We start from the raw sequence: 15,209 nt of genomic DNA on the forward strand, positions 1-15,209 counted from the left end.
CTTGGATAATGCGAAAAGCGGCCTTAAACCAAACGCACTTATAATATCTTTCAATTGGAATAGTTAATTGATTCTATTCAACTTATTTAAAGAAATCGTGTATTTTACATATTCAAATAATCTGCTTATTGTTTCTTCAGGAAATGGCTCGAATCACCGGAAGGCGCATGATGTTTTCTTTCATTGAAAACAATTTTGACCACATTTATGGATCCAATACTGGGACAACTATTGTAAACAGACACCCTACCTGTTTCAGAAATAGATGCATTTGCGAAACATTGGAAAAGAGTATGTTGCGGAACAGGGAAAAATAAGATTGTGAAATGGATTGTTTTGACTTCTATCTGTGTCATATTGTTTTTTTCTAATTTCTTTACATTGTTCTTTGACATAATTTCAATTCTGTATATACAGAGAGTATTAGCTGAATGTGTTCCTGTATCGTAAATGTTATACATTAGAAAAAAGAAATTATATCATGCGAGCCTTTGGCGATCATAATACCTATTTTGTATTCCATATGTACATGTATTACTGTACGGAAACACATGGGCATGAAGTTTTCTCATATAATGTCCTTCTTGAAATATTGATGTTTTAGATGTGATTTTACTCAATGAAGTAGATTTAGAAACCGCGTATCCAAACAACTTTTGAGTAAACAGTCAAGTATTATATATAGTGCCAAATAACTTGCAGCCGTGTTTCGACTACACATTGGGAAACTTCAATCTAAGCATATTGGGAACGTCAGTCAAAAGTTATTTGAGAAAGAAAGCATCGCATTGATGTATGGAACTTGAAAGTAGTTCCCGCTAGGCGATCTCATTTGCATATTTATCTCATCAGGAGACCAGATTTATCGGAGCGATAACACAAGCCATTGTATGTACAACATGTTATAAGTATGTTTTCTAACTCACTCTTACATTTACAGGATGCCCGATGCAAGTCGGAGTCATTAATCAATTTTCTGAAACACGAGCTCATATCTGCTGCTGACAAACCAGCTGGTGAATCTGGTATTCGAACACATTGTCAGCGTATCAAGTTTGTCCTGGCACAGGGAATTATTGCGTCTTCGACCATTCGACCCAAAAGGGCACACACATTGAGAAAACAAGATAAGTAAAATATTTGCAAGTCTTCTTAAATTCGGGCAAACAGAATACAAGATGTGTTGATGTGTTACTTGATGGTTTATTTGTACAGTTTTAGAACGGATTGTACAATAAAAAAATTTTGTCAAAAAAGGACAAAAAACACATTAAACACAAGCATTGCTTTGCGATCAATTATTATGATTTGCATAATATGTTACCTGTACATGCGTAACATATGTAGATTTATTTGATATAAGAACATCCGCTGATGGAGCTATTATTTGGAATAAATCATGGTCGTGTTGAATTTGTAATACTGTCGATCAACTGTCTCAAGTTTCAAGTGGAGAGGCCCTGTCGGGATTCATGCTATATTTACCGGGAAGGGTTTTATGATATCTAGATTTTCGGTATGCATAATCACAGAGCTTAGCAAATGGTGGTCGCGAGGCGTCATCATCAACATTGGACACTGACGTAAACTTTTCGTCGAGAGATTCAGCTGTACCCAATCCTGAAAATGCATCACTGTTATTGGTTGTTATCAGTGACCAAATGTGGTACAAAGGTACTGATTAGACACTTTAGTAACGAGACTTATTATTTTCCAATATATAGAACTGTTTTCGTTTAAGCCGTTGACAGGCATTCAGAAAGGGACACGTTATGACATAAATGTTTTATGGCTAACAACTTCTTTGTTGTATTTTAACGACGTTTCACGACTATTTCTTGCCTCTTGACAGTACAAAGGAGCCTATGCGGTCATTTCGGCGACCCGATTCTGTAGGTAATGTAACTCAGAATTGTTAGTATAGGCATCCCCCTTGTGTTAGAATAGGCCCCTGCTTTTCAGAAAAACTAGCGAGTGCTACAATGTCTGAACTCGCTTATTTACAGGCCGTTGTCAAATAACTGGAATATTGCGACATTTATGAGAAAAAACACACAGGCCTATACCATCAATGACTGGATTGTCTGGTCCCGACGCGATGGTTAAGACGCTGACATATAGCCTGAATATTGCCGTGTGTGGCTTCAAACAAGCAAATATATACCACATAACCTGTTTAGTATGGTGGCCAAGAGGAGACATCGCTTTCTCGCTCTGTTAGCAATATCCCCTCTTGATCACTATAGTGGTCGTATGTGTCATCTGCTTCAATTGGGAGGGAATGTTGAACTTTTCTCACTATTTGTTTTACATAATTTAACTGTGCAGACGTAGGTGATTTTAAAACAATTCACAGATTTCTTGGTAAAATATAATTGATTGATTTAAGGCCCTATTTAGTTTTATATGACCATCACCCCGAAAGAGCGTGGCGGATCATGGCAATACTCTCTAAATATATCAGGTTAAGATCTAAATATAGACTTTTAAAAGAAATTAAGAAGACTATGGTTAACCAGTCATGGCTGATTGTATTGCAAAATACAATCTTATAATTGTAGGTTATCTTTAATTTGTTTTGAGTAGTGTATGATGTTACAGTGTGTCATACATATATGTACATGCATATAGTGATTTGAGAAACCATATTGAGAATGGTTTTACGTTAACAATAATGTACATGTGCTTCTTTAGCAATATAATTGTCATCCCTAAATCAGACGAGCAAATGTTAGGCTTCAACTCCAAATCAGTTTACCGACAAAATAATTCTTGCAAATAGTACAAACAGTGGCTGATAATACTGGCAGTTATTTGTCAATGTATGATCTGTATGTACATCATTATTTGTTCCAGTTCAATGTATCCTTTAAAGTTTCAGTTTTAAGATTTAAGGAAGAATGGGGTATTATTAGGAATAAAATAAAATATGAATAGCGACCATTCTGTTGTAGTCACTGAATATTGCTAATTTACCACAAGAATATAAACACATGCGTGTATACAAACTAAACGAGATAGCATTCTATATTTATGTCTAACATTTATCTACTACAAAATGCTGAAACATTAATATTCTAGGTGTGAGAATTATAGAAATGGATCACTGAACATCTGCAAAAAACTTTTAATGTACGGCATTATGGGAAATATCGCTTTCTCCCTCCATCGCTTTCTCACTCTATCGCTTTCTCTCATGACTAACCATAGTCATATGAAAGAATCGTGTGTTCTTTAACTTCTTTTGAATAGTAGGTACTGTAAATCTTAAAGGCAGAGTTAATTATGAATGCAAAAAAATGCGATTTGACTCAGAAATGACTGATGATAAGACGGCCTCACTGACCACATTGAATAGCGGAAATACCTTTGGGAGTGCAAGAATGATATAAACTGTGAGACACGGCAGTCATAAACATGGCTAGACATGGCCTTACTTCTGTTAGGTCTTTGAAAGGCATTTAGAAGTGATTCACATAAGGAAGAGAATATATGGATATCAACTTCTTTATTATGAGGAACACAACGTTTCGGAGTATATGTTTACTCCTTCATCAGGTGAATGAATGCCATGAGGCAGAGAGCATATATATGTACATTTTTTTGTCCTTACATGTCCTCATAATAAAGAAGCTGACATCCATATATTCTCTTCCTTACTTCTGTTGACTACTAATCTGGACATCAGTGAAATCTACAAGCAATAAAACTATTTATTTGTGAAGCAATGTCACATAAACAATGTACAGAAAATACATTTCAGAACAGACAATGGTAGGTATGTGTGACTGTATAACTAAACAATACAACTAACTATTTCATCCAAGAATACACGTCGTACCCGTGGGGATTTCTGGTTAGAATATGTATTCAGCAACGTATGCTGGTCGCAAAAGGCGACATAATGGATTGGGTTGTCAGGCTCAGTGACTTGGTTGATCGTGTGTCATAATACACCAGCGAGGCGTTAGTGTGTCTAAAACAGCGGGAATAATGCTGAGAGTGACGTCTAACAACATATATGGGCAATTGTTTTTAGCATTAATATGCTATTTTAAAAAACACATAACACAATCATGTTGTGCAACAGACTTGAAAACTATCTTTATACATCAACTATTGCAATATGAGGTCGTAGCTGCTCATACTTCGTGTGGTGCTTCAAAACTTCATGTTTCCTATTGAATATTAAGCTTTATTACTTGCCCGTGAAGAGATCACCCGTTTAATAAACATACAGCTGTATTACACATTGTGTAATACCAAAACGCGTGCTTGTGTACTCTCGGAACACGTTTCACGAGCAAATATTGAAAGCTCTCAACATCGCTTGGCTTATTCAAAGACATTGCGTGTGGAGTTGATAGATCACAGAGGAGCTTATGCACAATCGATGACCCCAGCAACCTTGTTGCTAGGGTGACGTCACATGGCATTGTTTCGCCGATGGGTCTTGCAACAAAATTCCACAAATTACGTCATCGGGTATTGTGACGTTATTGTAAAGTTTGAGGTACAAGGCCCGTTCCACAAGGCGATCGTATTGTAGCGCAACGACAGTCGTTAGTCTAAGTTAAAGTATGTGAGTTGCGATAGTCTTAGCCCTACGATAATTTTGTGAATTCTAAAGGTGGACCGTTGTATGGTATTAAATTCATACCTTTCAACTTTTGACGTGTTTGAAGTATTATTCTGTTAAACTCAATTGGACTATGCCGTGGATCGTGTAGGTGTCAGCTAGCCTATTCATACTCAACAGTATAATTCTAAAAACGTTGTAAATGGCAAGTAATAAATAAAATACTAAACTCGCTCCCGTGTAAAACCAATTTTATGAAACTCGTGAATAGTTGTGGTATCTGACTCGCTTTCGCTCGTCAGATACCAGACCTATTCACTCGTTTCATAAAATTGGTATTACACGGGAACTCGTTTAGTATTCTATATTTATCATATATTTCAGTGTGTATGGCTGAGTTTCGGAAACGTGATGTTTTCATTGCAGTGGACAAAACAACTTATATTTCTTTGCAGTCAACATAACACTTGATATTTCAATGCAGTGAACAAAACACTTAGACGGAACGGGTAGTGTCATACCAGAGATACCTTACCACAAATGGTCTCCCTTTATTGTACGTGTCGAGCTATTGACATCATTTTTACAACATTTACAATACAGAATAATGACAGATGGTAATTAATGGAGTAAACATCGCATCTTGTCGTTTGTTATTCTCTTAAAAATATTAATTAATCGAACTTTTAATTTTTTTTGGATGTGTTGATTCCATGGTGCATTGATATGCGCAGCGTTAAATGGTCTCCCTTTATTGTACGTGTCAAGCTGTTGACGTCATTTTTACCTAAGTTCAACATGGCCACAACGGCACTCAATCAGGCATGTCATCTCTCTCATGTCTCTTAAGGTTCTCTTGCCAAGCAGGGAATACTTAGGAGCTGGTCTTCACCGGAATTGCCACGGTGAGTGAAACCCCACGTTTGATGAAATCTCTGCATTTCAGTTTAATACAAAAAAACAAATACATTTTGCAGATATTACCATAGTTAAAATAAACATTATCTATTTAAAACCCTGCAAGAAAAAAAAGAACAATATTTTCTTTCATATGAAGTTTAATTACTCACAATGAGACCTAAAATTGTGTAACGAAAAATATAATTCCACAATAACATCTGAAACTACTGTCTGTTGTCAGGTAATGGATAAATACAATGCATCTGTGTTTAAATAAAATTGATGCAATGACTTGTCCTTTCGATATCATCTTCGTGGGAAACTTGAGGCTGAATTTAAAGAATCTTTGCATTTTTTCACTGTGGGACGGAGGGTATACATCAGACCTGACAACTTGTTGCTTGAAACTATAGCTGCTGATTATGTTTTCTTTGTAGGACAAACTGAATGCAAAGTCAGATGATAAATATGAAACATTAGTCAGTGATACAGCGATGTTCTTACGTGGACAAATAAAGAGTGAAATCAAAGAACAGCCTTGGCCTCCACATCCTGAAGAATTGAATTCCACATATTCTTCTTTACCCAGTAGTGTCATAAGGTTTCTGAATCTCTTATTTGGTGGCAAAGAGACACCCTCAACTCGCATTAGCAGACTTTCATTGTCCATAGCCCAGGACATTGTTGCTGCTGTTACTGTTGGCAAAGTAATAACGCCAAAGCACATTCTTCTTCCATGGGTAATAAAATCTCTGACAGGTAATGTTGAGCTGATCAAAACTTTAAATCGCTTGGGACACTCTTGTTCATACTCAGCCTTGGAGGAGACTGACACTGCACTGTGTATTGACAAGATGGAACTTGTAGACATTGATGAAGTACTTTTCAGCAAGCATCCATCAGTCTGTTCCAACTGTACTTGCTTTTGACAACATTGACAGACAAGAGGAAGTACTAAGTGGATCAGGGACATCACATTGTGTCAATGGCATTATAGTTCAGCCAACTTCTCCGACATGTATGCCACAATTGAGCCTTCTGGTCAACTACTTCCTATCTACACTGTGGGGGAAAGGGAAGGTCCACCCCCAATTGTGCCAGCTGACCTTTCTACTGAATTTGAAGTCGCAAAAGCAAGCGCACACCAGCAACACTCACTCTGGATTCTTGTCAGAATGCATGATCCATCAATTCAGACAATAAGTTCTTGGACAGGATATAACATACTGATAAGAGATAATATGGTGGTATTTGCTGATACAGTTCGTTACTTGCCCACAATTAATGCTCCAGCAACAGAAATGGCAACTGAGCAAGAAACTCTGCATCAATCTATTGCTGCACAATCATCTCTACAGCTTCAGAATATTGCTGTTGTTTTCGACCAGGCACTGTATTCAAAAGCTACAGAAATAGTGTGGAAAAACCCTGACAAGTTTAAAGGCATTGTATTGATGATGAAAACTTTCACACAATTTGCAATTTCATGTCAGCAATTGGAAAAAGGTTTGGTGATGCAGGACTTCGTGACCTTGCAGTAGAATCCGGAGTCATTGCTGAAGGATCTATCAGTTAGGTACTGGGGGGAAAACAGTATAATCGAGCAGTCCGTTTGCATAGGCTGGTATATGAAGCATTGATGAGGCTAGCATGGAATGGATTTATGGAATTGCTTGACATCCATCGTCTTGAAAGCCTAGCAAAGCTCTGTGATGCGAAAATCCAAATAGGCCAGCTTCATCAGACCATTTGTCATGAATCACATGATAATGTATTGAGGGATGATTCATACAAGAAAATTTCTAAAGTGTTCAACAGTCACCTAAATGTCTTGCGCCATGAAAGAGGTCAACTCTCAGCCTTTTGGATGACTTACATTGACATGGTGGATGTTCTGCTTGGCCTACATCGTGCTGACAGAGAAGGAGACTGGCATCTTCATCTTGCTTGCATCAGAAATGTCATACCTTGGTGCTTTGCAATGAACAAAACCAACTATGCATGGTTACTTCCTGTGTACTTTGCTCAGATACTCGGTTAAAGGAGACAAGTCCATGGATGTATGAGCACTTTCGCAACAAGGGTTTCTCTGTTCAACTGAGGAAAATGAATCCCTTTGGCAGTATTGCAGTTGATCAGACCACAGAAGAAACTGTAAACAAAGACACCCAAACTGCTGGTGGGACATGAGGGTTCAGTCTCAAGCCAGGGACCGTGTCACGTTACTATCTCACTGCTGAACACAGAGCAGCTGCATTTAGACAACTACGTGAACAAATTTCAGTGCAGTCACCTTCCCTTAGCCATTCAGACCTGGACAGGCCACGCATTCGTAGAGATGAATCTGACATCAGATCATTAGTTGATACATTTGAGAACTGGACAAACCCGCTTTCTGAAGACTCAGATTTTGTTTGAATATCCATTGAAGCAGTGGCTCCCCTGAAGTTTCTGCCGATCTTTTGACATCAAAGCAAAAGGGAGAGGAAGCTTATCAGGCGTTCCAAGCAGAACGGCTACAGAAGGGTGAAGGTTTCTACAGCACCGTGAAGAAGATGAATTTAAAATCATTTATGGACATTAACAAGAAAACAAGCAAGTGTACAAACACAGAAATTATCCTAAAAGCTGACAGAAGAGTGTTTGCAAATATGATTCTCATTGCCCAGAACATAAAGTTAGACATGCTTGATGTGCTGAGCCACCCTCTTGGTCCACTACCCTGGTCTCTTGCAAATGGTGATGGCACAATGAAAAAGACAAATAAATCTGCTCTGGCAAAACACTTGCAGACTAAAGTGTCGTTTGAAGATGGTACTCCCACCCAAAGTGCGGCTCTTCTTGATGCTATGGCCATCATTCAGAAAATCCACGGCGAAAATCACATATTTGATGAGCTGTCTGATCGAGTGATTGCCCAGATGTTGCATGCTGGTCAGGGATGTAACAGAATTGATGTGGTGTTTGCCGTTGTTCAGGGAACAGTCAATAAAATCAGCTGAGCGTCTGAATCGGGGTTCAAATGAAGGCATTATCTTCACACAGATAAGAGAAGGACACAAACTGAAAAACCGGAGACGACTTCTTGCATGTACCGAGAGTAAGAACCTCACTAGATTTCTGGCACAGAGTTGGAAAGAGCTAAGACGACATGAACAGCTCGGTAACAAAACTATGTTTGTTACACATGGAAGTATGTGCATTCAGTTAACGAGTGAGGGATGGCAAAATGTAACACGCCTGGAGTCATGCCACGAAGAAGCTGATACTCGTTTACTGTTGCATGCTAAGCATGCCTCAGAAGAATATCAAGGCCTGGTCCTTGTCACAGATGACACAGATGTGCTAGTTATCTGTCTTGCTCTCAGCACAAAGATCAACAGCAGAATCATCATCAGACGAGGTACAAAAGCTTTGTGTTTGAGGCTTGTGGACATAACAAAACTTGCTGAAGCTTAGGGAGTGAAGCTTGTACAGCATTATTTGGGCTACATGCATGGACTGAATGTGACTCTCTGAGTGCATTGGCTGGCCACGGCAAGCTGAGGGCTCTAAAACTGCTTCTAAGAGATGAAACTTTCAGAAAGGCTTTTGGAGATCTTGGTACTGAGTGGCATCTTTCTCCTGAAGTGTTTAAGAACATCCAATTCTTTACCTGTCAGCTATATTGCAGCAACACAACGGTAAACAAGGTCAATTAGCTGCGTTACCAGATATTTCGAGGTAGAGGCGGGGGTGTTAAATCTGGACATCTCCCACCATGAAAGATGCGCTTTTCCAGCACACCCTCCGTGCCAATTACCAGTCAGCAGTTTGGAGGAGGAGCCTTGAAAATTCTCCAGACTTACCAGATCCCTCTGCAGGCCATGGTTGGGAAATAAACGACACAGGAAATATGGCAGTCCAGAAGTGGTCCTTGGTTTGATGTCATGCAGATGTTCTCGTACTTGTCGACCACGTGAGTGCACATGTACATTAAATGGTCTTAAGTGTACCTCTGCCTGCAAGTTGTCACCCTGCTCCAATATGGATGACAATTATGAAGAGATCAAGATGCAGAAGACTCAAGGGATGAAGATGACTGAATTTGACAGTTGGATGTGTATCACACAGCAGGTTTTGGGACGGAATATAAGACATCCTCATTGTTGAAATGCCCATTATATTTATAGACATTTTCTTGAAAATGTTACAAGTACTGGCCATAGTCATGCTAAATTGTGTTACAATGTTAATGTCAACAGCATAAAACTCCAGCAAACAGTCTCCTGTTTAATATGGTGAGTTTAAATTACTAGATGCTGATTTTTAAGAAGTAGAAGATTTGTGAAGTAGAAGGATAGTGGTGGCTTTTGAATTATGAACAAGTTATATTTAATTGCAGAAGGGTCACGTGGGAATGAAAGTGGAATTTTGTTTATATGTATACATTTGATGTTATTATTAAACACATATAAATATAACAATTTAATGTGTACATTTTAACTTTAAACACTTTAGATTCTTGGAAATTTAGCTAGGAAATATAAAAACAAGTTTTGGTTGCAATATGTACGACTTTCTTAATTTTTTAATTATCTGTGAAAAAGTGCACTATATTTAAAAATGGCTGCTTATGTTTATGCACTAGCGTGTTTTAACTTCCAAATGGTATTTTATATATGAAAATACATTAGACAATTTGTATCTATCATAAGGTGTCAATTATTACTCAACAACATTGCATTGGAAAGAAAAGATGTAAGTAAAATGTTAAAAAAGGGTCATTTCTTTATATAATTTCAACATTAACTCAAAAATTATAACTCAGTGATATACAAAAAGCATAACAGAATGTGTGCAATGTAGTGCTGAAACAATATCAGTGAATAAAAGTTTTTTGAAATTAATAAATTCTGTGTTATAAGCTTATTTCTGAAATCTGTAGAAAAAGTGAAAAAATGGCCGCCATCTTGGAAAATGGCCGCCAAAATCGTATTTAGCAGGACATCTGAAATGTCCATCACATGAAATTATACAGTTGAGACATCAAGCTAGCTGAAAATCATATTGGTTATTTGTCCCTCTGTTTGGTAGTCAAATTTTCTCTGGCTCATGGACTATAACTGCAAGTGAAAGTGCTCGACAGACCATGGAAAGACATAATCGACACATTAGCCGGGACACTGTGATCCGACGTCTCCGTTCCAACAACCTCAGATGTCGCCGACCAGCACGTCGATCTGTTCTCCAACCACGACATCGACAAGCACTTCAGTTGGCACAGGGTCATCGCAATTGGCGTCATCGTGAGTGAAGGCGTGTCATCTTCTCTGATGACTGTCGCTTTTGGGTCTCCCATGCAGACGGAAGAGTCAGAAATTGGCGGCGTCGAGGTGATCGTTTCGCTGACAGAAACGTTGTGGAAAGGGATCCATGGGGTGGACCTAGCGTCATGATATGGGCAGGGATTGGACTTAATGCGAGACTTGCACCCATGTGCTTTCTGAATGTTGGTCAAGGTCGGGGACACGGCGTCACTGCTCAGCGGTATATCGACCAAGTGATCAGACCCCACGTTGTTCCATTTTTTTCACAACATCAACAACACATTTTCCAGCAGGACAACGCTCGTCCCGGTGTTGCCAGAGCTACCATGGCCTTTCTGCAACAACACAACATCCGTGTTCTACCGTGGCCAGCCCTCAGCCCAGATCTGAACCCCATCGAACACTTGTGGGATGAGGTTCAAAGACGTCTCCACAATGTGCGCCCAGTCCCTAAAACTGCCGATGAACTAAGCACGGCTACTCTGGATGTGTGCAGGAGGATCCCTAGGGCCTTCACAAATCGTCTGATCCACTCAATGTACGAGTACAGGAGATGTGTGGCAGTGATCAATGCTAATGGTGGTCACACCAGGTATTGACTGACATTTTGGGTTTTGACCCGAAACTGTGTAAGCCCTTAACATTTGAAAAAAACAATTATGTCATCTGCCTTTTAATCCAATAACTGTCTTCAGTCAAATATCTGTCAATCTTGTCCTTTTAGTATTTCTTGTCTTTACTGTTGAAAATAAATAACATGCATACTGCATACTCGACTTGCGTTTCTTTTGCGTGTGAGTATATACATATATTTTACATGAATTTGATTCAAATTTCATTATGACAAATTTGCCGCACCTGTTTTTCAAGCGATTTGCAGATGCACTTGTTCTTGTGTAATGTGGGATGCCTGTTTACAACACTCGTTTCAAATTTGTTCCTAAATAGATGGTCATAATTCTTTTCAATGAAGGAGAGTATGAAGTCTTTTCCAGTGTTTCGTGCTCTAGCCTGAAATTAGACAAAAATGATTATGTCATGAGGACAAGCAACACAAGGCAGAGTTTATGAGTGAGTGAGTGATTTGTGTGTTAAACGTCGCCGTTTACAGGATATAATCATGATCGTGGATTATTGCTGCCGGTTCTTATTTGTATCACATGACGATTTTCATCTCTGTAGACCTGCACATTTTATCAGCATAATAATGAAAGTGTGAGATTAAAAATGTTGAGTTGGGGAGGTCTGATTCAATTTCATACACCATGGACATATTTTCAGTTGGTATCACTATCTCGTCAGCAGTGGTAAGTTACCTCTATCGTTTAGTTATTTTTCAAATATTTAGACTTTCAAGGGGAACAAAATGAGCGGTGTCAAGTTATTTTTACATTAGAGACCGCCCAGTAGACGAGGGCAGCATTAGTGTATTTTAATTTTGTATACATGAATTTTTAAAAGCTTTTGTACGGTCATTCTTTCAAGTTTATAAGTAAGGAGGCGATTATACATTGTGGTTTTTAATTAACATGCATATGGGCCTAAAACCTGATTATTTAAAAAACATATGCGTACACAATTTTCTTAAAATTAAAAAGTATGCATTCTTCTCTATCAGAAAGGTCCAAGTTCACGCTATCGGTCAATCATTCAATGTCCAGAAGGTCAAAGTTTGCAAGTTCCATTCTAAATTTGATAACATCTTGTTATGATACATATGTACCCAGTATCATGTGGGTAATTCAGTTAGTTATATCACAGCATGTCAGCCTAATGTGAGAGGAAACATTAATGTGATGCAGGCCATTTACCACTTTACTTTGCACAGCGAATTACGGTGCTTCAGACAGTTGGGCCACCGGTACATGTGGTTTATTAAAGATATATATAAGAATGGTTCCCAATAAGATATAGGGAAAGTCACATTTTGGCGAACATCTGGTTTCATTACCATATGATAGTGAGTGAGTGAGTGAGTATGGTTTTACGCCGCTTTTAGCAATATTCCAGCAATATCACGGCGGGAGACACCAGAAATGGGCTTCACACATTGTACCCATGTCGGGAATCGAACCCGGGTCTTAGGCGTGACGAGCGAACGCTTTAACCACTAGGCTACCCGACCGCCCCCCATATGATAGTGATTCATATATGCACATGCTTATGATTTAGTTAGAATCTTGCAATGGATTCTCCGTTTAGTAGAGATTTCTTATGATTATGGAAATGGTTTTGTCGCTTTGAACCCCTATCGAGATTCGGGATTAGAATAACTCCCCAGTACACCAAGGTTTGTGTAAATGAGGATATCAATCTGTGGCGGTATGGATTGTTTCTCATTCTATCAGCCACTGGGTTGCCTGGCAAGATAATCCGTGATGCATCTGAATTGCATAACATTACTTCCACTAAATCAGAAAAAGGCCACACGTCCCTGAATGTGCAGTTTGCGAACAAGAGAACTAATGCCTTGAGCGTATGTAACAATCGCAAACAAAAATCAGTTTCCTTTAATGGCCATCATTATTTCAGACTTTAGGAACCTTCAACAGTTTGATTTTTCTGTACGAACATCAGCATAATGTCAATTCATACTGTAGGAAATATTATGACATATCAAATAACGCCACCAACAAGGCCATTATGAGAGCAAATCTACCAAAACCACTCATTAGTACTTTCAACTTTATAAATCCTGAAGATATGTCAATATTCTTTGGCCCCCAAAAATCCGTACAAGGTGAGCCAATCAAAGGCATATCCGTGTCAAAAAGATTAACTATAATCATTAATACCATAAGGGTAATACTTTCTTTTTATTCACAGAAAGTACTTCAGACAAGTGATTTGCAATCCAAGAAAAGAACCAAATTTCATTTTGTCAAACTATTTCATTTTTCAATTTGTACACCACTACCCCACACAGGGGAAGCTTTTCCTTGATCGATGAGGCAAATAGTTACATATTTGACGCCTCAGTGACAAAATGACTTGCACCACATGTTCCCTTAATTTTCAGGTGAACAATTTCCTTGCCTTTTCGGGTGCCACCGTTGGGGTAGGATACGCGTACCTTTTCGCGAACACCTGGTATCAGTACTATGTAATAGTGATTCATAAACACATGCTCATGATATAGTCGGAATCGTACAATCGACTCTGCTTTATGCAGAGATTTCTACTGGATATAGAAAGGGTTTTGTCGCTTTATTTATGTGAAGTGAAAGCAACATGAGGAAACATTATATAAAAAGCTATTCCTCATTGATAACATCCATGTAAAAGTTGGGGATAAGACACTTAGACTACCCCTTGGGCACTAATTGTGCCCCCAATCTTGTTGATCTGCTTTCTTTATGCATATATACTCTTAAAACAACAACAACAACAAAACTATACATGCATACATTTGATGACATCGGACCCGATCGTTTTTGTATGGTAGCAATTTAATTTTATTTCTTAAGTAATCATTAAATTTTATTAAATTTTCGAGTAAACATGCAGATTGCCCGAAAGGTAATGTTGTGACGTCGCGACGGAGCCATTCACCCAAACGCAGCTGCAATGCCATTAACGTTCAGCATGCAATTGTCAGAACTGTCCTGATAATTTCTCTGTCAGCAAGGTCTAAAAGGCCAGGACAATGACTGCTGACATCAGAACACATCAGAAAATCAGAAAACGAGCCGTTAAAATGCCACGTCTCTTAGAATCACAACGCCATCTGCTGACTGCAAGCTGGTGAAACACAACAGTATGTGGCGCAGGTGATGGGTGTGACAAGACTGACCATCTCTAACTTGTGGAGACGTTACAACACCTACGGCAACGTTCGTGACAGGCCAAGGTTAGGACGACCTCGCGTTACAACGCCTGGCCAAGGTCGCTACATCCGGGTACGACACCCGCGGGACCGTTTCATTACGGCGACGTCAACAGCCTCACAAGTACCGCAACTGCGTCGAATATCGGATCAGACTGTTCGAAATCGTCTGAGAGCAGCCGGTATTCTAGCCAGGAGACCCTTGCGGCGTAACATCCTGACGCCGCATCACCTCTGTGAACGTATGCAGTGGTCTCGTCAGAGAGTCACATGGCCTCAAGCAAGAAAAGACAGAATTTATCCAGTCTGGATGAATTTGTTCAACATAATTTAATAGTGAGTTCCTCACGTACACAGCCACTCCGCCTGAAAATCCTCCAGAGTTTTTCAATCTCCTGGCAGGTGTTGCAAAACAAAGAAAGTCTGGGAAAATATTTCTAATCCTGTCAGTGGCAGGTTGCATGGTCTCTTTAGGCAAAATATTTAATATTTCTGACAAAAGTTCAAGAAGTCTGTGTCTTAATGTGTGAATGAATGCCTTGCACATTCCAAGCTCAGACATTTATGTTAAATGTCGAGCTGAGAGGCGTTGTCC

General features: G+C 39.0%; 1 protein-coding gene across 1 annotated transcript in view; it reads left to right on the forward strand.

Annotated features, from left to right (window-relative positions):
- The window catches only part of LOC124135154, a 39,587-nt gene extending 36,646 nt beyond the window's left edge, over positions 1 to 2,941 (forward strand). The window contains exon 13 of the mRNA XM_048395844.1: positions 141 to 2,941. Within this exon, the coding sequence (XP_048251801.1) occupies positions 141 to 317 (177 nt within the window). The 3' untranslated portion in view covers positions 318 to 2,941. The remainder of the gene's footprint in view (positions 1 to 140) is intronic.
- Positions 2,942 to 15,209: the final 12,268 nt, after the last annotated feature.

Source organism: Haliotis rufescens, unplaced genomic scaffold, assembly GCF_023055435.1.
Source record: "Haliotis rufescens isolate VD_foot unplaced genomic scaffold, xgHalRufe1.0.p SCAF_15, whole genome shotgun sequence".
In the NCBI taxonomy this organism is placed as follows: domain Eukaryota; kingdom Metazoa; phylum Mollusca; class Gastropoda; order Lepetellida; family Haliotidae; genus Haliotis; species Haliotis rufescens.